Source organism: Coenobita brevimanus, chromosome 66, assembly GCF_032717465.1.
Source record: "Coenobita brevimanus isolate Jiangsu-jjx chromosome 66, ASM3271746v2, whole genome shotgun sequence".
Lineage (NCBI taxonomy): Eukaryota > Metazoa > Arthropoda > Malacostraca > Decapoda > Coenobitidae > Coenobita > Coenobita brevimanus.
Window position 1 is genome coordinate 652,478 of NC_137019.1, and position 21,741 is coordinate 674,218.

General features: G+C 40.9%; 1 protein-coding gene across 1 annotated transcript in view; it reads right to left on the reverse strand.

Annotated features, from left to right (window-relative positions):
• Window positions 1-21,741, reverse strand: part of LOC145405223 (uncharacterized) — a 75,730-nt gene that overhangs the window by 21,384 nt on the left and 32,605 nt on the right. The window contains exons 6-10 of the mRNA XM_080276643.1: window positions 18,988-19,097; window positions 18,463-18,503; window positions 17,111-17,260; window positions 12,555-12,701; window positions 11,604-11,621 (exon numbers count right to left, since the gene is read on the reverse strand). Coding sequence (XP_080132769.1) covers window positions 11,604-11,621; window positions 12,555-12,701; window positions 17,111-17,260; window positions 18,463-18,503; window positions 18,988-19,097 — 466 coding nt within the window. The remainder of the gene's footprint in view (window positions 1-11,603; window positions 11,622-12,554; window positions 12,702-17,110; window positions 17,261-18,462; window positions 18,504-18,987; window positions 19,098-21,741) is intronic.

Here is a 21,741-nt window from a genome sequence, read left to right on the forward strand (position 1 = left end):
ACTTATATATGTGATACAAGTGATTGGTTGTGCTTTTTTCTTTCATGCAAGGAAGAAGGAACCAAAGGCTGAATACTATTAGTGTTGTACGGTGATATATGTAGCCTGTTTTACTTATTTCCTTGCATGGGTATTAATGAGTTGTTTGTCTGGAAGTTGAGTGTGTTATGATGCTGATATAGTGTTGTGTACCTGGGAATTGTTACGCTAGTGTCTTTAATAGGCTGTGTGTATATGGATGTTGAATATCGTTAGTGTTGTATGACGCAGTATTAGTTTTGTGCATCTGTTAACCATCTTTGTTAACTGTTATGGATCACTGGTTTCATTGTACGTAAGTTGAGTTTATGTACCTTAGATCTTAGACAAAATAAGTATTACATTACATATATATTCAAATTTTATGCTTACTCTGCCATGCTGATGCTATTCACACAAGTAACATTATTAATATCAACTCTACCACACGATTTACTACAACACATACACTAGAGGTCAGTATAATTCTACCTTTATACACACGGACATACAAACACATACACATACTTCCCATCGCTGAAGCAGGAACACCGTATTTATATATATCAACATGACAAAGAAAATGGAATTAATAAGTCTCTTGCGTAGGTTAGAGCGAGTTTTAGTTAAGACATGAGTGAATATACATACGATTAATTATACTGTATACATATTACGATACTGTGTTTGTTTATTGGGTATACATAGTTTTAACGGTATGCATACGGACCGGGCTCGGTGGCTATAAACTGTTTGGGCTTCCAGTACTCTGTAAAGTAAAGGAGGGAGCGTGATGGTCATTCGTGAGGTTACTGGGGGCAGGTAAGGGTAATTAGAGACAGGTATGGATGATTAAGGACAGGTATGGGTAATTAGGGACAGGTATGGATGATTAAGGACAGGTAGGGGTAATGAGGGACAGGTAAGGGGAATGAAAGAAATGAAGGGGTAGGCTAATGAGGAACAGGTAGGGGCAGGGTGGATTGGTTTAATCCAATTGTTTAAACCAGGTGGTTTAAACCATGTTTTTTTCGGTTTGTTTTTTAATAAGCCCAATTTTTAAAAATATCTTCCTTTAATTTTTAAACTTTGAATACGATTCAGGGAACAGAAAGGGATAGGGGGAAGAAAAAGGAGACAGAGAAGAGAGGGATAAGCTAAGAAAAAAAGTGGGATGAGGAGAGAAAGGAGGAGTTAAGGAAGAGGAAAGGCAGGCTAAGAGAAGACGAGGAGTAAGGAGAGAAAGGGGATAGATAAGGGAGAATTAGATGCAAAGGGGCAGGGAAGTAGGTGGGTGATGAGTAAAGTAAAGTCAAGGTTGAGCTGGTATAAGGCAGGGTAAGGATAAAGATAGCAGTGTATAGCCTGTGAGGGAAGTGGGTAGAAGAAGAAGGTCAGGTATAAGGCAAGGTTGGAGGTAGGTGATAGGTGAGTTTTAAGGCATGAGAGGAGGTGGGTGATAGGTGAGGTGATGGGGTGAGGTTAAGCTGATGTAAGGAGGGATAAGTAAAAAAATGGTAATGGGATCCTAGGGGGTGATGGGGAAATGGGAAGGTAATGGCAAATTCTAAGGGGAAAAATTATGGAGGTAGGATCAAGTGTAAGGCAGAGAGGAAGGTGCGTGGTAGGTGAGGGATATAAGGGTCGATAAGGATAAGGAGCAAGATAAAGGTAAGGACAGATGTTTGTAGCCTTTGGTGAAGGGACTTGGGTAGGACATTCGAAGGCAATAAGGCAGAGACTGGATCAGGATAAGGCAGGAGAGGATGTGGGTGATAGGTGAGGTGATGTAAGGTTGGATAACGATAAGGATGAAGGTAAGGTCAGCCTGAAGGTGAGGGGAATTGGGTAACATTCTGAGGTAAAATACATAGGTAGGGTCATGTATAAAGTAACTCAGTATTTATGGGGGTTTAGGATATATGGAATTGTGTTAATGTGTAAAAAAAAAAAAAAAACGAAAGAAAAACAAAAAATCCGAGTTACGAGAATTTTTATAATAACTTAATGGGGTGTAAAATATTTGTGAATGTGTTAATGTGTAAAATAAAAGAAAATATTTAAAAAAAAGAGGCCGTATCGATTTAAAATATGAAGGTAGTTAAAACGAAGCATTTTAAAAAGAAGCCAAGTTTTAAAAAAGAACATAATTGACAAAAAACAAAACAAATAGCTGCAGGTGTTAGTAGCGCAGGAAAAATAAAACTCAAGCAAAACATGAAAACTAAGAATAGAAAAGGGAAGGAAAAAGTATGCAGTCCATTGATATTCCGATGCTCCTGATATTTTCCTTGTGTGTGTGTGTGTGTGTGTGTGTGTGTGTGTGTGTGTGTGTGTGTGTGTGTGTGTGTGTGTGTGTGTGTGGCGATAAATTCTATGTTTTGTGTGTCTTGCGTGTTTGTTGTAAGAGTCTGTGCCACTTTTTGTATATATATCAATGAACAGAATTTGCCCTATGAATGTGAACTAACCCGATACCAGGAGCATGACAAACAGACAGAATAACATGGTAACTGAAGGACTTTGAGCATAAAACAAATAATAACGTGGAGAAATTCATTACTGTGACTATACATTTGGAATCAAGAGAGGCAGTGATGTTTTCTGAATATAATCTCATCGGTGAAGGAAACCCCTAACACCTCTTCCCAGGCGATTTATTTTGCATATTACTCCTTACTATCCACCTGTTTCATTTAAGCAACTCAAATATCACCTTACTCAGCATAAACTACATACGAATATGTATCAACCAGCCGTATCCAGAGATAAATCGCTAAGGAAGAGGTGCTAGGGAGCTTCTTTAACCAGTAGCGGACTAAAGCCAGGTAATATTTCTCCACGTCTGTTTAATCAGAACTAATAAAGACAGTAATGATACTTTAATGATAACCAATACTCATAAATAATAACTAAAGGAAACACAACTAGATGGGTGCATATCTGTTCTTCCATTCAGACTTCATCTATAATACAAGTTCATTCATAAAATCTTGACTTACTGTAACAATAGATCTAGTACGCTTTTTATTACACTTCGTTTGACTGTAACAAATGAACGCACGTCTGTGCACCTTTCTAGTTCGTCCTGACGTGAGAAAACAAAACTGAATGAAGAAAGTAAGGATCACTGGAAATGTGGTACTATGTGAGAGAGAGAGAGAGAGAGAGAGAGAGAGAGAGAGAGAGAGAGAGAGAGAGAGAGCAATGAAAAATTCGAGAAAGAAAGAAGGCTGAAAAGGAAATTAAATACCTCTGATATTCGAGATATTGATAGGAAAGAGAGAGAGAGAGAGAGAGAGAGAGCAAAGTAAGATTCGAAACTGAAAGATAGGAGAAAAGGAAAATGAATGCCACTAAAATTCGAGATGAAGACAGTAAGAGTGATAAAAAGAAAGAGAAAATAGTGACTTCAGAGACATACAGGAAATTAAATCAGGGAAAAAAAACAATAAAAATAAAGAAACAGATTAGTAGAATAAATGATAAAGATGAGAAGTGGGAGGAAGTGTGGTAAAGATAATCCATACTAAAGCCTTGATAAATGATAATAACTGATAAACAAAACAATAACTAACCATCATAGGAGGCGGAGTCATACAGGCGAGGTTTAGAATAGCCTGGAATAAATTAGAATAAACTGAAATAAAATATGGACAGATAAATTAAGGAAAGGTTAGCTGGTGAGGAATACAGTGTGTATAAATAATAATAATAATAATAATAGAAGGATAAATTGGTGAGAACAGTAATAATAAATAATGAAAAGGTAAACCAATAATTAATGTATACTGTTAATAGATAAACAGATAAGATAAATCAACTAGGAATACATAAAAAATAAAGAGGGAAACCAGTAAGGAATTAACTGAACATAAATAAGGTAAGCCAACAAGGTATACACAGAAATAAATAATAATAAGGGTAAACAGGGAAAGTATACGTTGAAAATATATATAAAAAAGTAAACCATTAACAAATACAATACAAAACTGGAGAGAGAGAAATGAGTGATGACAATAACAAAAATAAATAACAGAAAGGTAATTTATCAGGAAAACAGTGGATATGAATACCGCACTAAAGAATATTACGACGAGAAACACACTGATAACATATATAATAAGAAAAAAGAAATAGTAACCAAGGAGAAGCATAAATTGAAGGACGAATAACAATAATAACTGAAAAGAAAGAAATCATGTGGGTAAATTAACTGGTGAGAGCATAAGAAAGCAAAAGAAATGCGGAAAAAAAAAATGAGAGTTAATGTTCTGGTGGGCCAATAGCACTGCAATAAAGAACCGGAAATTGTGTGCAAATAAAGACATGATTAAAGAGAAATAAAGAAATAAAACCGCGTGCGTTAACCATCACACTACCATGACGCTTTTTTTTTATTATTTTTTATTCTTATTGCCCCCACACGATTTTTTTCAGCTTGGAAGACGCACCTCCTCATAATTAAAGGGGTATATATCACCTCCACCGACTTTATTAGGACTAGAGGTCTTTCCTGAGCTGATTAAAATTGCCTGGAGGTAGCAAGAATAAAAAAGGTATACACAATCATAATGAAATAAATAGGGCAAATAAGTTAATAAATAAATGAAGATATACACCGTCGTTAGGAGTCTTATTTCCTTCACTCCGGATTTTTTCTTTTATATACCTGCCCCTACAGGATGACTTTATTTAGATTTGGAAGGACCTCATGCAGTCACGGGGGTTTACTGGTCTCCTGTACCCCCTTCACCACCAGAGGGCCGCCCCAAAGCTGAATAGAATCGTCTGAAGGCAGCAAGAAGTGAATCAGTGGCGTCATGGCTGTGAGATGTTAAGTAGAAATGTCAAATCAGAATGTACATAACCAGTGTGGGTGAGGGAGGGGTATCAGAGGGGAAGGATGGAGACAGTGGGAATATTCATCTTAAACCTAACCAGCATTCCTAACCCCTTCACTACCACACATCCATCCTGAAGTGAATGTGATTTATATATATATATATATATTTTTTTTAGTCAGAGTTAAGTAGATGTATGACTAATAATCGCATTTAAGGGGCTTATGGAGATAGCTTACAACCCCTTCAGCTCGAGAGGGTCATCTTATGCCGAATTAAAGTGTCAATCGGTAACCAAAAAAAAAAATATATATATCGTGCTGGTAGTGAAGGGGACAAACAGCGCAACAGCGACGGGCCGGCGAGCGATATCGAGTGACAGTGAACCGGGTCGAGAGAAAAGTAAAGGCCACTGAATAAAACGGAATGATAAAGTACCGTTGAGCGAACTAATCAAAATAATCACCGCTCATTTCACCGATGGAAAAGCTCTTATGACTATACTCGTATAATGAAGATCGTATGGCAGCAATTTTACTAAACGATAATGAGCTCTCTGGCCTTGTGTAGTAAAGGTGATAACTGAAGAATTATACTCACAGACGAATATTGTGTTTATTTTGAGTAAGTAGAACCTTAATATTTAGGCGTAATGTTTCATTTTCGCTAGTTCACTTTAGAGAGAAAACAATTATCTTTCTTATACGTAAAGTTTTTCCTGTCATCTCTGTTCTTTTTTCTCTCTTCTTTCTTTTTCTTTCTTTCTTGTTTATTATTTGTGTTAACCAAGCTGTGAATTTATAATGGTCGTAACTAACCAGTCGAGTGTTGTACCGCATCCAATTTCCCAAAATGGATGGCAAAGAAAATCTACCTACCCATCTATCAATATTTGTCTATCTATCTATCTATCTGTCATTTATATTTAGGAACTTGTGACAGTTATGTATGACCAAACAAACGCTGTGCCCTTTTTTTTTTTTTTTTTTTTAATATCCAGAATATGGCCTGTTGCGAAATATCCAAGCGTAGAAGAGAAAATCCATCATACTCATGTTTTAACCACGATCAGATAGACTCGGTAGATGTGGTGATAGATAAACAGACAAAAATATCGATATGAAGTTTAAAGTTGATAGATACATGGATAGATGAAAACTGTTTAGAATAATACCGGGGGTCGATTGCGTTATTTTTAGACTGAAAGATTATTATAGAGGTAAATTTGGATTAGGAGGTAAATTGATAGAGCAGAATCTGGATTTAAAATAAGCTCGATCGATAGATAAATGGAGAAATACCAAAATCAGTATAAATAAAGGTAACTCGATAGATAAATGAGTGGACAGGATAAAGAGCCATATGGAAGGTAATATGGCTTGATAGATAAAATGAACAGGTCGGTAGCGGGTGATACGGACTCGCTAATCTAAGTCTTTATTGTGCTGTTCATAATTCCATGAAAATAGATTAAACACAGACATGATCCCTTCTGACCCGTGAAGCTCCCTAACGCATTTTACTAAGCGACTTATTTTGTTTGTTACACCTTACTGTCCTCCTCTGTGTTACATAAATCCTCCCAGTAATGCGATATTCTGCATAAATAGCGTGCAAAAGGATATCAACTACCCATATCCAAAAATAAATCGCTAAGGAAAAGGTGACAAGAAAACAAGTCCTGGAGGTTACTATTAAGCTAATGTGTTTGAGTAATCAATGGAAAATGGACTTAATTGTCAGTCGTAATAGAGCTGGAATTATTGATGTACCCAATTTTCAGCCTTCGTGGAGCGACAGTTAATGATGCTTGAATATGGGTGGGGAGCTGGGGTGAGGGCAGCGAAATGGCGGAGGACCGGACGACGTGGAGGCGATTTGTTTGTGGCCACCCCTTCCGGAAATAAGGCGTCTGGCTATAAAAAGATACGTAGGGTTACTGATGGCCCTGTGGACGAATATGGTCTTCCTAATAGCGCTGTCATAAGATCATCAGAATTTGTAGCTTCGTAAAGGCTGAGAATTGAACCTGTGCCGAGATAACACTTAACCTATTACTCAGAATTAGCCCAAAGCAAACCTAAGTCTGACACAGTTTTTCACAGGACACTATGCTTAGCCGATTCACCACGAGGACGTCTTATGTACTTTATTCTTAGTTTCCAGACTATATTATTAAAGTTGAAAAAGATTCTGTTGATTAAGTCGCCGGGGAAGAGCGTACGTAATCCCTGAAATTCGAAGTCTCCTAACCTGAATAAAATCGCCAGGACACAGAGAGGATAAAACAGTTAAATGACGCCCTTTGTACTATATCGGTGAACCACTTCAGTATGAGGACGCCTTTCTGTAGTTCACCCTTGCTGCTACCAGACGATTACATTCAGCGTAGGAGACCCCCTGGTGACAAAAGGGTTAGTGACGGCTATATGTAATCCCCTCTAATTCGTGTATGTAACCCCCCTAGTTTGTGTATGTAATCTCCCTAGTTTGTGCAGTATTTCCTGAGCTGAATAAAGTTGTCTGTAGATAGCAAGATTAAACAGAAACATACGTCCTCTGGCTGAAGTGGTTAATAATGTGTTTCCCTAGCAGGCGAGGGACAAGTAAAAGTTTGCCCATAATATTCCAAGCCCTGATTATCCTCCTCGGTGTATAATTATCCCGGCGTCAGTTTACCTGGTGGGTCAGTGAGTCCACCTTGATATTTACCTGCTGGGATAATGAGAGCACCTTGAGGATGGTGATCGATGGTGGTGATTGTGGCAAGTGGGCAGTGTTGGCTTTACAGGTTGTCACAGTACACTGCCGTAATACAAACGCTTTGGCAGAGTTTTGAGTCCTTTCCCATCACCCAGTCACCAGCCTCCTTCATTCACATGGACTAAAGGAGCACGTCTGTCCTGGGCACATTTTCTGTAACTGTTTCTTCTCTTCGCTGAATATGTCGCTATTCATCAGTCACTAGAATAATGCGCTTGTGTGCGTTGAGTACAATGACTTTCAGCTATACTAAGTTTCACACACGTTGTATGGCGAAACTTTTCTGGGAGTATATTTGTGTAAGGGTAATGATTACCAAGTTTCTGTCACCTGTATGTTCTTTTGTAATACCCAGCAAGTCACTGATAACTTTTCGCCTCCATTGGTTGTCAGGACTTGAGGGGTTTATGTGGTGATGAGTTACGTTACTGGGGTTACGGAGGTGACGGCCGTCGGGGTGGTTTAGGAGAGAGAGAGAACGTCACTTCCTCACTCTTTCCCCTCCATCCTCTCACTGACTCTTTGCCCTCCTTCGCTTGTCAACCCTACCATCCCCTCCTCCCCTCCTACCACCTATAGCTCTGACAGTCACAAGCGCTCAGATCATTATAACTATCATTATCACTGACATCACTATCACTGTTACTGGCATCACTATCACTGACATCACTGCCATTACCACTGACATCATTGTCACAAATACTGACATGACTGACACTCCCATTGACATCACTGACACTGTCACTGATATCAGTGTCATCGCCACTAACATCATTATCACTACCACTGGCATCACAGTCACTACGATTGACATTACTCACTACCACTGACATCGTTATTACTTCCACTGACATCATTATCACTACCCCTGACATCACTGTCACTAACCCTGACATCACTGTCACTACCCCTGACATCACTTTCACCGCCACCGACATCAGCCATTGCCACTGACATTACTGACATCACTGTCACTACATTTGACATCACTGTCACTACCTCTGACATCACTGTCACTGCCAGTGACATCACTGTCATTGTCACTGGCATCCCTATCACCACCACTGACATTACTGGTACTGCCACTGACATCACTCACTACAACTGGCATCAATCACTACCACTGATATTAATCACCACCACTGACATCACTCACTACCACTGGCATCAATCACTACCACTGATATTAATCACCACCACTGACATCGCAGCCAGTCACTTCCACTGACATCAGTTTCTGTCACTGACATCATTGTCACTACCACTGACATCACAATTACTGACATCACTGCCACTGCCACTGATATCACTGTCACTATCACTGACAGCACAATTATAGACATCACTGTCACTGCCACTGACAACATTTTCATTACCACTGACATCACTGTCATAACTAGTGACATACTGGCATCACGGTTATCACAGACAGCACTGTCATTACCGCTGACAACACCGTCATTACCACTGACATCACTTTCAGTATCAGTATCACAAACATCATGCTTACTACCACAAACATCAATATCACTACTACTGACAATTGTCGCTACCTCTGAGATCACCATCACTACTACTGAGATCACTATCACTACCACTGATATGACTATCACTTACGTCGCTGTCACCATCATAATTATTTTTCTCACTGCTATCACCACCGTCATTCTGAGCCCCACCATCGTTACATTTGTCCACGTCACCACCGCCACAACATCAGCAGTCACCACCAGTTTGCCTCTACCATCGTCAACGCTATATTCACCACTACCAATTTCTCCAGCAACGCTACAGTTACCACTAGTTCTACTACCATCCCCACTGTGACCACCAACACCACTACCACCACGCTACCATCCACTTTCCCAACCCCTACCACTAGCATCACCACCACCCTACCACTGTCTCAACACTAAGACCCCCTATTATTTCCTCTCTCCTCTTCCACAATCCCAACCCTTACCACTGGCATCACCAACACCCTACCTCTGTCCCAGCACCACTACCCACTATTACCTCCTCACTCCCCTTCCACAATCTCAGCCCTTACTATCATCACATCAATCACTATCGCATCTCCAACCACCAACATCACCACCACCCTGCCACTATCTTAACATCGCCATCACCTGCGACTATCTTACTCCCCCTACCACCTCCCACCATGCCACCACCCCTCACCACTATCACGCTATCCTGTGCCAATATCCTGGCCTCCCCCAGTATCACGTGACACAACACAACACACCACCACTCACCCAACAACTCAGCCTTTACTCACATCTTTTACTGCCAACACGAACAACGTATATAACTTGTTTCTGATATTCTTCTAGTGATTATTCACATTTTCGCATACTGTAGGTGATTATCATTATTCTCTATTTTATGTATGGGTAGCTTTAATGAAATTTGAGAAATGTATACTAGAAAAATTATTTTGTCTGAAGAGCATATGTAATAGGGTTTTTGTAATTCCCTCTCCCTCAAATTGCTGTTTCCACATTCGCTGGTTGTCAGTCATGGTCATCATCCTAACCTTCACTCCCCCCTTGAGAGATGGATTGGGGCAGGATCCAGGAAAAGAAAAATGCGCGGTGAAATGAATCAAACTATTCTTTGCTGATCGTCTCGAAATCGCACTTTCGCATCATACGCAAAACCTTCCGCATATAATTTTTTTCTTTTTTTTCTTTTTTGTTAAATATTTTGTATCCTGTAGTGTCTGTATTGTATGTGATACTAATGTTTTTCCTGGTACCACTGGCTTACTTTTTTACCAAAACCCCTTCATCATCATCGAATCCTACGTTGCGCCATGAAGAGCGTAGGAGCCCGGGGCTAGGCCTTTTGGTCCTGACACTTAAGATGAGAGTGACCAGCCTCACTCATCCCTGAGTGGCATTACGTGAGCAGTAAACTCTAACCATCCCTTGGATATAAACCTTCACCAGCTCAATCCGATTGGAGCGCCGTAATTACCCACTAAACCACCAGGCGCCAAAATTTGGTTATTTGGTTACCACCCATTGTAGTAAATGGTTTCCTGTTGTACAGGAAACCATTTGGCTTGTCACTCAGTGTAGAGTCGCCCACAGGCAGAAGGAAGAGGAAAGAATGAAGGAAAGAAATACAGAAGACAGTGTGTAAAGTCATCCGTAGGTAGAAGGACGAGGAAAGAATAAAGGAAAGAAAGACAGAAGAGGATTGAGGAAATGAAGGATGGAGGAGAGGAAAGAGCAGACATCCGAGAACAGCACTACATCGAGTGAGTGGATGGTGAGCTCCCCTACCCACCACAACCCATACAGATCTTTTTTTTTTTTTTGTACTTTTTCTGGATTCACAGATTTTATATATTTTAAAAACTGCTTTAAAATGCCATTCCTGACTCCTCCGCTGGCAGTATTAACTTCTCCGACGGGTAACTTTCATAAGTGACGAAAACCGTGTGCAAAATAATCTTTCATCTCTTTTGCGGCTTATGTTGCAGATGCATCATAAATTTCCTTCATGTTGCTGTTCCCGAGCTGCGATGATTATTAATTAAACAGATTAAAAAGAAAAGAAAATGGGAGACTATAACAGAAACTCGACATGAACATATTCTTTGCACTTCAGGACGGGACTGAAGCTCCAGAGAGGCCTCTTGAACACATGCAAGGACTCTGGGGGTTTCACGAGCAGCTTCAGAATGGGGTGGGGGCTTCGGATGTTATATGGACGGGGGAGAGGGGAGTCGCATGCACAGTACAGGCACATGTACAGTCAGTAGCACCTGCTAAAAATGATAGAACAAATAAATAAAAATATATGGTCTGTTTCTTATTTCTGACGAAGAAATGGGTTGGTAGACTCGAAAAATCTAAAAACACAAAAATGCTTTCTGTGAACAAAAATACAAGGGACGCGAGCCATGCATAGTAAAGAATAAACGAAAAAGACAGTAAAACGCCCCTTTGGCTCTCTTATACTTACGCTCCCTCAATTGCGATTCTGTAAATAAACGAGAAAAAAGAGCCTTGTTTATACACAAAAATGGTTGGGTCGTGAGGAGGCCTTCAGGGGTGGGGTGTCGGTAAAGTTAAGAGTGCACAAGATTCATTTTTTTAGCTATCTGTTTTTCTGAAGGGAGGGGTAACTACAGTAATGGAAAAATATGGGTTGGTTCATATCTACAAATACTCTAAAGGAGAAAAGAGTGTTACAGTTGAGGATAAAATTGTCATGAATTCTACTGCTGACAGACTCTAATGTGAAGGTAAAAAAAAATAATAATAATAATGAGGTTTGGAAAAATCTACGAGCTATTATGAAAAATGACCACTCTTAAGCACTGGGTTCTAACTTGCTGTATTATATCAACGTTTATACTCTCAGCTACGCAAGTTCGGAGAGACGCAGTGCAGGAACGCCTTCAACCATACTTGCTTTTCTCGTCTTGTCTACTTTGCTGTCTTCTGTTCTCGTTATCTCCACCGCTCTAAGGAGGTTTGTCATTTTAATATCAGGCAGTGGCTATGTTTAACAGTTTACAGCAAAGCATTAGGAGTATTAGTCGACGTCAGCTCTTCGCTTACCATTACGTTAATTCGTAAATAGGTTAGAAGCTGATGCGATCCCGTTTGTTACTTATTTTTCTACAGGGAAATGACAGTCAGAAGTTTATGAAGAAGTAACAGGTGCAGCAGTATAGCAGTTAGAGGCAGGTATTATTGCAGCGGCAGGAGGTATAATTTGATAGAGCATGAAGCAGCAGTAGATATTTTTATATCAAAATGTTTAAACGTTAGAATCCTCATAGAACCTGTGTTTACTCACCGTCTTCACACCACTTGTATCGGCTGGAGTGAGCGACCATCATAAACCTCAAGCTACAGTATCTCTATGCTCTTGAATTAATGTGGCCTACAGCTCCCTTTTACTTACTCGTAGATTTGGTTGGCACTGGTTGGCCTGGTTCCCGGTACGACTTGAGATATCTGTCGAACTGTTCAGGGCTCAGGGTGCTGTTGAAAAACTGGTGGATCCGGTTGGAGAGGCGGTCCTTCAGGATAAGCTTCTCTTTTTCCTTTTCTGGTGAGGTGGGAGGACCCGGGAGCGTGGGTGTAAGTACCGTGAAGGGTTGTCAGAAGGGAGTGGGGAACTTGGGGGTCGATATCTATGCCGTCTGACTAGGGAATGCTCAGTTTGGGCTGTGGGTTGTGGTGTTCAGTTGGCCACTTGGTGGTGGCACGATGTTTTGTACTATGTAATGTTAGCAGCGTTTGTCTTAGTTGATTGTGTAATCGTGATTTTGTATTGATTTGTGTGTTTTTGTAGCACTTTGCTTTGCTGTATTATACTATATGTGACTAGACTTAAGTGTAATCTTTAGCATCATTATTGGATGATGGGAAAAATCTGTTTTAGATTATAGTATAGACAAAAATATATTGGCCGATGTAAAGTAAAGGCCAGTCTTATTTGCTAATTTCGTTATTGGAAAATACATGCAAAATTTCACCATGTTGCACGTTTACCGTTGTACAAAATATTTTTAAAAGAATGACAGTTTTGATTTCATTTTTTTTTCAAACTAGTCTAAGCTAACAAAACTTTGCAGTAAAAAATATCCATGATATTTGAAAACTTTTTCAAATTAGGGTACAAGTCTATCCTTTGTGCCATTAAAAAAAAAAAAGATCTCAAAACATAACCTTATCTTTAATGTTAAAGAAGTTGATGCATGATGCTATATATAAAACAGTCATGAGACTGGCTATATCTAGGGTTGCTGTTGGTGTTAGTGTGAGACTTGTAGTTGTGGGTTACTGTTGTGGGTTAGTGAGCGATGCTACACTCCGAGAGAAGCAAGTTATCAACCAGCCACCTTGCGTACTCCATGCTAGCGCTGCAGGCAGCCTTAGTTGCCAGGGTTAAAGAAACATAAAGAAACTGAGTAAGAACGAGAGACGAGGAGAAACGCTCGAGAAGACAGTAATGGTACCGTTGGACGGGGTGGACGGCACAGACCTTGCCATATATCACCACCCCAACCTGCCGGCGATGTGGCGTAAGTTTCTCACGGTATTTCGCTTTGTCGCCGCCGCCGTCGTTGTTGTCGTGGTGGTTGCACAGTGTTTGGCGTTGCACGTTTCATATAGATAAGTCAAAGCATTATATAGTCTAACTGCTGCCATACCGTTTATTGTATTTGAGTTTTTCAACCTGCCCGTTGCTGTTGCACCTGTTTTAAGAGACCGTGTTGGGATGCTTCAACAAACTGCTCTATCATACGAGAAGAAAGAGAGCTTCAATCGTCACAGTAATACAGCTTATTTTTATTTTCATAAAGTATTGCATAAGGGATTTTGTTTATATTGTTCTTCCTCAATAAATTTGGTCAAGTGTCTCTCAAGATGGTAGGGTCATGTGGGTGTGGTGGAGGGGGTGGATGGGGAGAGGACACTTACCAGCCTGCGTGCGGGTGGTCTTGTAGTGACTCAGGCACTTGATCCTCAGGTTGTCCTTCATCTGGTCGTCTTCAGGGTAGTAGCGTTGGCGGCGAGAGGCCAGCCTGGGCAGCTCATTGAACTCCAGGGCTGTTTAAGAGAGGACCAGGAGCCCCCCACCGGGACGAACACGTTCAATTTCTTGTCGTGAATGGGATTATTTTGGATGGGATGTGTGTTTAGGTGCTTGTATCTGGGCCGTTGGTTCGTCCTCTGTCAGCTAAGGAGTTTGATGTTGTGATTTCAGAGTTAGATTTCTTTTGTTTATTTTCCTGAATTTTGGGTTTCTAGTCAAGTGGTCTCGCTTCCTTGGTAGAGTATCGATTCACTTCTGCTACTTTCACTCGACAAGGACATGGGGTCAAGACAAGGACAGCCTGAGGTGCGCAACACAGTGGCAGGCCTATGCGGTCAGGGTAGGCTAGGTCAGGTCAGCGGGCACCACGACCTCGTCACCGCCACATCTGCACCCAGTCACAGTCTCGCGGTAACAGTAAGAGGGCAGCTCAGCCAATTTGTTTTCTTTAATTCATTTCATTCATGTCGGAGTTAAAGTTAAAATTTTAAGAGTGTAATCTTAGTTCCTTTGTTTTCAACTAGTGACATATTCTCTTGCGTAAATGTGGGTTGGTGTGATCATATTAAGGTTATTGTTTTGCTTGGTGTGCACAACTCCTGTGCGCATAGACCATGTATCATCACTTTGATGCTTTCGTTAAATTCTAATCCAGACTCCTGTGTCTGTTTGGCAAATTTTTTATATAATCAAGCATCAGCAGATTAAAGTGATTTTTATATTTGATGCTGTTACACCGAAGCCATTGTGCTATTCGCTTTAAGTTGTATTTTATCTAGTTCAGTTACTTCAGTATACACGATTTATGAGTTTCATTTTTGTGCCCGATGGATGACGAGAGTAATATTACATTAAGGAACAGTTATATGCGGTCTTATGGAAATTATTTATACGTATTTAAAAGATTATTGCAGTCATGTACAAGAGAAATGTTTCATTTTGATCACTTCTTGGTCGAGGAAAGTAGACGAAATGTTTTGATGTTAGTGTGAGCTCAGCGTTATTGGCAGGCGGGTGTGTTATGCCCAAGCTGCTGCCACTTGACCAGACTCAACACCGCGCCGCGCCACATTTCCAACACTCCTTCGATGTTAAGTAAATCATTAAGAAGGAAATAAAAAGAACACAAAAATGAACCTAACAATCAGATTCGGATCGAGTTACCATCGCGCGCTGTCAAATAAAATAGAATCCAACATAAAATAAAAGGATATTAGGTCCAAGCTTTTTAAATAAGTTATCGAGGGGTGAGTCTTGTGCCTGTTTAGGAGTTAGTGAAGGAGCGGTGGATTATTTCTTGAGCCTCCCAGTCCTTCATCAGGGGCCGGGCCTGACATCATCCACGCCACCTCCATCTTTTCTCTCTCAGTCACCTGCTTCAGAGTTAAAAAAGAAACCTTAACCCCTTCACTAAATGACGTCTTATTTTCTCTTAATTCTCCTCTTGTTACCTCCAAACGTTTTAATTAGATTTGGAATGAGGGTCTTGTACTGAAGGGGTTAATGAAGGCTGCATCCAACCCTCCTCAGCTCAAAAAAGACCCTTGTAATCTGAATAAAATTATCTGAAGGCATCAAGAATAGAGTAATATAACGTCCTCGTTGTGAAGTGGTTAACTGGCTGTTGTTGGCATTTATGTGGGAGACTTTGATGGTTTTATGACTGATTTTTGCATGGTTTAAAGAGATTAAAGGGGAGGGGGCATGTTTTTATCATTTAAGAGATGTCCCTTTCATGATGAACGCGCACGCACACACACACACACACACACACACACACACACACACACACACACACACACACACACACACACACACACACACACACACACACACACACACACACACACACACACACACACACACACACACACACACACACACACACACACACACACACACACACACACACTAGGCTCAGTGCATACGATATTAGCATCAGGCATCAGTGTACACTATGCATGTCAGCCAACAGAAGTTCAAAGAAGTAAATAGCCAGAGAGATGCAGATGGGGGGAGAAAATATGAAGAGGATGGGGAGAAGAGTAAGATCCTAGAGTGAGGAGGTGCCATGGGTGATAGAAGAGATGTGGGGAGGATGGAAGGTGTAAAGGTGAGCGAATATAATGAAAAGTATGGTGAAATGAAGAGGAAGGTGACAGGTGGTGGAGAGGAGTGGGAATTAGAGAACTGAAGGAAGACGAAGAGAAGGATAGCAGAGAGAGCGAGAGAATAGAAAGAGGCGAAGTAGAAAGTTTGTGATAAATATAAGAGCATGGCGACCATACCTTTACATTTAAAACAGCTGAGAATAAAGGAAAATAATAAAGGAGACTAAGGGCAGTTCTGAAAATAAGAAGAGGTCACCGCCTTGGAAGACTATAGGTAGACAGAAAGGCTGATGTCTCCTAAATATCTTAATATCCAAGAACAGAGCCTAGAGTTTAACTACCAAGGGTTAGGATCTGTCAGTCTAACCAGAGTGAGTAAGGAGTATGTAAATGATTTATTGCACTATACAGGGTGAGCAAAGGGCGAGTCAGTGATCATCCACCCACAAAGTGAGTTATGTGAGTCAACAGCGAGTAAGCATCGATCCAAGTAGAGTGAGTCCAGAGCAAGTGAGTGATCAGTCCTGCAAGAGTGAGCTTAGAGGGAATAAGTACTCAAAAGAAAACGAACCAAGAGATGCTAGGAAGTAATCTAATGAGAGCGAGCAAGCCTAGAGCTACTAATGAATCAAGATATAGTGAACCGAAGAGTAAGTGATATATCGGTAAAGTAGGGGTGAGAGAGAGAGAGAGAGAGAAAGAGAGAGAGAGAGAGATAATCTGAATGAACGAAGAAACACAAGAGAGTGAGCGAGCGAGCATTGTGAGCAAGTGAGTGAGATAGTGAGAGAGTTGTTGACCTACCCGGCCTGTTCTCCCTGTCGCCGTCCAGATACTCGGCCTTGCAGATGGCGGTGATGTGGTCGGGGTCGTCTGAGGGGTATCGTGCCCGTGCCCTGCGCTTCCACTGCGGCTGACCCCCGGCGAACTCCACGCACGCCAGGTGCTTCGGACCTGCGTTTTGTTTATCACAGATGTGCACTCATCGTCTCAGGGTGCATACACACTTCTTGCCCGTGTGCATCACACCAGCGTAACGGACTTTCCAACTCCGTATATGACCATGGCATGTGTCTGGTTACTCATACAAATGCAGACGTTGCTTCATGAAGCAACATGGATCGGCCGTGTGTACTCTATTCGGCCTTTTAGTGCACTTGAGGACTCCTGGTAAGCGTACAGCTTGATGTGCGTGCCTTGATGGTATATACACACACCTGTTTCTTCCGTGTGTGCTTGGCTTGAGTCTTGCGGACATATGTCCACATCGTGATCGGAGTTCTGCACAGTAAACTGTATCCAGGGATGTACGTGTGACTCGTAACCTGATAAGTTCTTCTGCGATGTTCTCTCTGGCCTATAGTCGTGGCCACATACCACACTACACTTCACTTATTCCGACAACACGCTGCACATACACTCAGGCAGGTCACCACTCGCACACCACAACACACTGCCCTCAACACATACACATTAGACATCACTACACATACTGTACACGTCTACACACTGCATGCCTCAGGTCTTAGATGGATCACTCACACAGTCACAGGGTCGGAGGGAAGCGGTATATAAGGGGGTGTTGGGGCGGGGTGTATAAGGAAGGGGATTAGCACATATTTACATCATGTATATATATATATATCAATAGAAACTGTGATTATAGTAACTTGTTTATATGGAAGTTTATAGATTGTACATTTGTTCGTGAAAAAAGTTTGTATTATATCATTCTTGGGCTATGTTTAACTTGTAACTTGTAAATAAGAAATGTGAATAGCAACTTAATGCTAAATTCTTAATTCTTAATTCAGTAAAGAGTATCAGAAAATTTTACAAGTGAATTGTAAGGTTGTATTGTAAAGGCAAAAAATTACCTGAAAAAGAGTAATGTAAATAGCATTATTAATAATATATACACCACTTATCATATGCTAGAATTTAATAAATGCAATAAGTTTTATAATCTGGATGACTGTTTTCAGTACAAACAAAATGGCAAATTGAACACTCAGGTGAACATGAAAAACGGAAGAAAGTAAGAGATAAGAATCATGAAAGTAAGAGAACAAGAAGGAGAATATAGAGTAAGTGAGGCTGAAAGTGAGAGAGTGTGATAATGAGGGTGAGGTAAGTAACGAGGGACATCATCTCACCCGACGAATACTTCTTGTCGTCAGTAGCGGCGCCGACAGCCCTGCGACAGAGAAAGATGGATCAGGCTCTCTCTCTCTCTCTCTCTCTCTCTCTCTCTCTCTCTCTCTGACACACACACACACACACACACACACACACTTTATTATTACGAAATTGAACACTGCTTCACCCTATTAATAACTGCAGACGTACATACAGATACTCTACATGAATTAATGGCTACTTATACTGTTCGTAAGAGAAATGTATTTTGGAGTGTGTGTGTGTGTGTGTGTGTGTGTGTGTGTGTGTGTGTGTGTGATGACAAAATGCGTTGTGATGTTGAATGTAATGTGGTAGAGTGTGAGCTGTGGTGTGTAGTATGGGTGTAGTGTGATAGTGTTAGGTGAGGTGTGGTGTGGTGTGCAGTATGGTGTGGACTGTGGTGAGCAATAGGGTGAAGACTGGTACGGTATAGTGTGTGATATGGTGTAGTGTGAAGTATGGTGTAGAGTGACGTGTGGCAGAGTGTGTTGTGTACCTACTTCTTAGTGCGTTCTGGCAGGATGATCTCTGGCACGGGTCCGGTGGGGTCGAGGGAGTAAGCGAGGGACTTGAGCCTAATCCTCATCTTGTCCACGTGGTCCTGGAGCATCTGCGGTTCAGAGAGAGACGGGTAGCGGGCGGCCAGACGGGCAAGGTGACGGTCGCCCTCACTCTCACCTCCTAACCCGGGGCCCTCGTTGCCGTGCTTTCGAGACAGCTTTGGCTCGGGCCGGGGCACCAGAGCCAGGTTCTCTTCTGGGCCCCGTGGTGCTGGGTGATGGTGGGGCGGGGCCGGTGGGTGTAGTCCAACGGCCGCCTGTTGGTTAGTGTTAGTCTGTTAGTAGAAGCTGCTGATGCTGCCACTACGCCTTAAAGAAGGATCGTGCGTGCCTCTGTTGCACTCCTGTTACCTCACAGGCCAACTCAGTAGCGCCCGAGGTTACAAGAACATTCACAGTACTAGCGGTTCTGGCTACACCGACAAGCACAGCAGCTGAAACTACAGGAGGGTGGAAGCAAGCAGCATTATAACACAACTAATAACTACTGCCCAAGATCACATCCTTTATGTTATTGCCAGCATCTCACAGGTTAATGTGCGCAATTATTTTATATTTAGATACAGGCCACGTATTTCGTCCTGCTTGTAAAATGCGACTGAAAGCAAGGATTGAGGGTTTGTACTGACGTGATTTTGCTACTCCACACTTCATTGTTCGTGCAGCGAGGCAGTTTGGTTGGGATGATGATGACGATGATTGTTATTAAAGAACAGTATTTTTCCAGGATTTGGGCAGAATATGAATCAATAGAGATTTATGTAGGCTTTGGGAACGACATGGCTTAAAGTTGTGATCCCAGGCGAGGAATTACACAGGTGGCCTAGAGCTACTACTGCAGAGGGGTTGAGGCAAGCAATGTAATGGAGTGTTGTTGTTTTTCTTATGGTTTCATCTGGAAGTGAACCCAATGGTCTACAGGCTGCAATTGCCCTCTTCTCGTAGTCCACCATCCATCTTTTGGAGATGCGGAGGGAGTTAAGGAACGTAGATACAGTATACGTATGGTTACATCAGTGCCACTACGTAAACGGCCTTCTTCTTCAGAAGCGTTAAGTTTAGTGTAGTGTAGTGTGTCCTACTGCCTCACTGCCTCTACTTCTGACCCAGGTACACATACCTTCTCCCCACCAACTCATTAATCTAATCTGTCTGGGTTTTCTTCACTCTCATCACTAGCCTCTGCCTTATGTCTTTATTTTTAAGCTCCTTTTTACTTCCCAAATATCTTCCATATGATTATCTTGCACTTTCTTACTAAGGTCTCCTTTTGCAGTGACAAAGATTCTGAATTGAATATTTACATCGTTTTCATTGACATAAGAGATGTTTTGGGTAAAGAAAAACAAACTAAACGACACCACATTAGCGATTGAACTTAAACACTGAAATCTTATAATTATTTACTCGTAAGTTGATAATCGAAATACGGAATCAGTCAGATTTTTAGAGCTAGAGGACAAGTCATTCAGTCAACTTAGAGATTCTTTGGGGACCATATTTTCGTGGGCTTTGGAGCTTTCGTGGCATTTTTCCCTCGGTGATTTATTTTGCATATTACACTGCGATATTCTCGTTTGCCGCTAATGCCCTTTCCATATGGACATAGTTTGCGTCAGTAACAAAAAAAGAAGATATGAAAGATTAATAGGCAAAATAAATCGCTAAAGAAGAAGAGCTGCGAATTCTCCTGTTCCAACAAGAAGAGGGCTCAGATTTTGCTTGTATTTAAAGGCGAAACATATTTCAAGCTAACATCCTAGAAATATATATATATATTTTTTTTTTATTGTGGCGAGCTTGTTGTGAGACCAAGCTTAGCATTATTTTTCTTTAAACTAAAAAAGGAAGTTGGTATGAGTGAAACATGAGGAAAAGCGAGAGAATGATAATAGTGCAAAGGAGGAAAGAGAGAGAAATGGAAAAGCAAATGGAAATATTGGAGACTAAGAAACAAAGGGGGAAAAGAAAGAGAGAGAAAGAAGAGCAAAATAATCGGAGCAAAATGAGGGAAAGGAGAATGATAAGAATATGAGGAAGGAAGGGAGACAAAATAAAAAAGGTGCGGATGGAGAAAAATAATGAACACATTATGGAGAGAGAGAGAGAGAGAGAGAGAGAGAGGTAATATTTGAAAGGAAGAGAATAAAGAAAGGAGGGTAGAGAACTAAAAGACTAAAACGAAAAGATATGATTTGAAGGTGTGTACAGAGTTTAATATAAGCTACTGTGAACAATTTTCAGTTCATTAAAAAGTGTTTTGTTCAGCTCTGGGAAGCAGTTAACAGATTTGTTTTCATTTATTATTGTTATTATTATTATTATTATTATTATTATTATTATTAGCTGCTACTCTACACGTATTACTCTCCATGTTATAATTACTATGTTGACTAAATTACTACAGTATAATGTGCGGAAGCGATAGTTAGCACATGACATTATTATGAAATGAAGATGATAACGCAAAGGAAATATAAAATGAAATCAGAGGGAGGGAGTTACTTAACCTCTTCACTACGAGGAAGTCTTTTTTCATTGTTTTCATGTTACCTCCAGACGATTTTATTCAGTTTAGGAAAGACCTCTTGTTGTAAAGGAGTTACTAACGGCTGTATCTAACCCTTCAGCTCTAAGTGTCAAATCTGAATGAATGAATTTATTGGTGAAAGAAAAATAAAGGTGACATGAAGC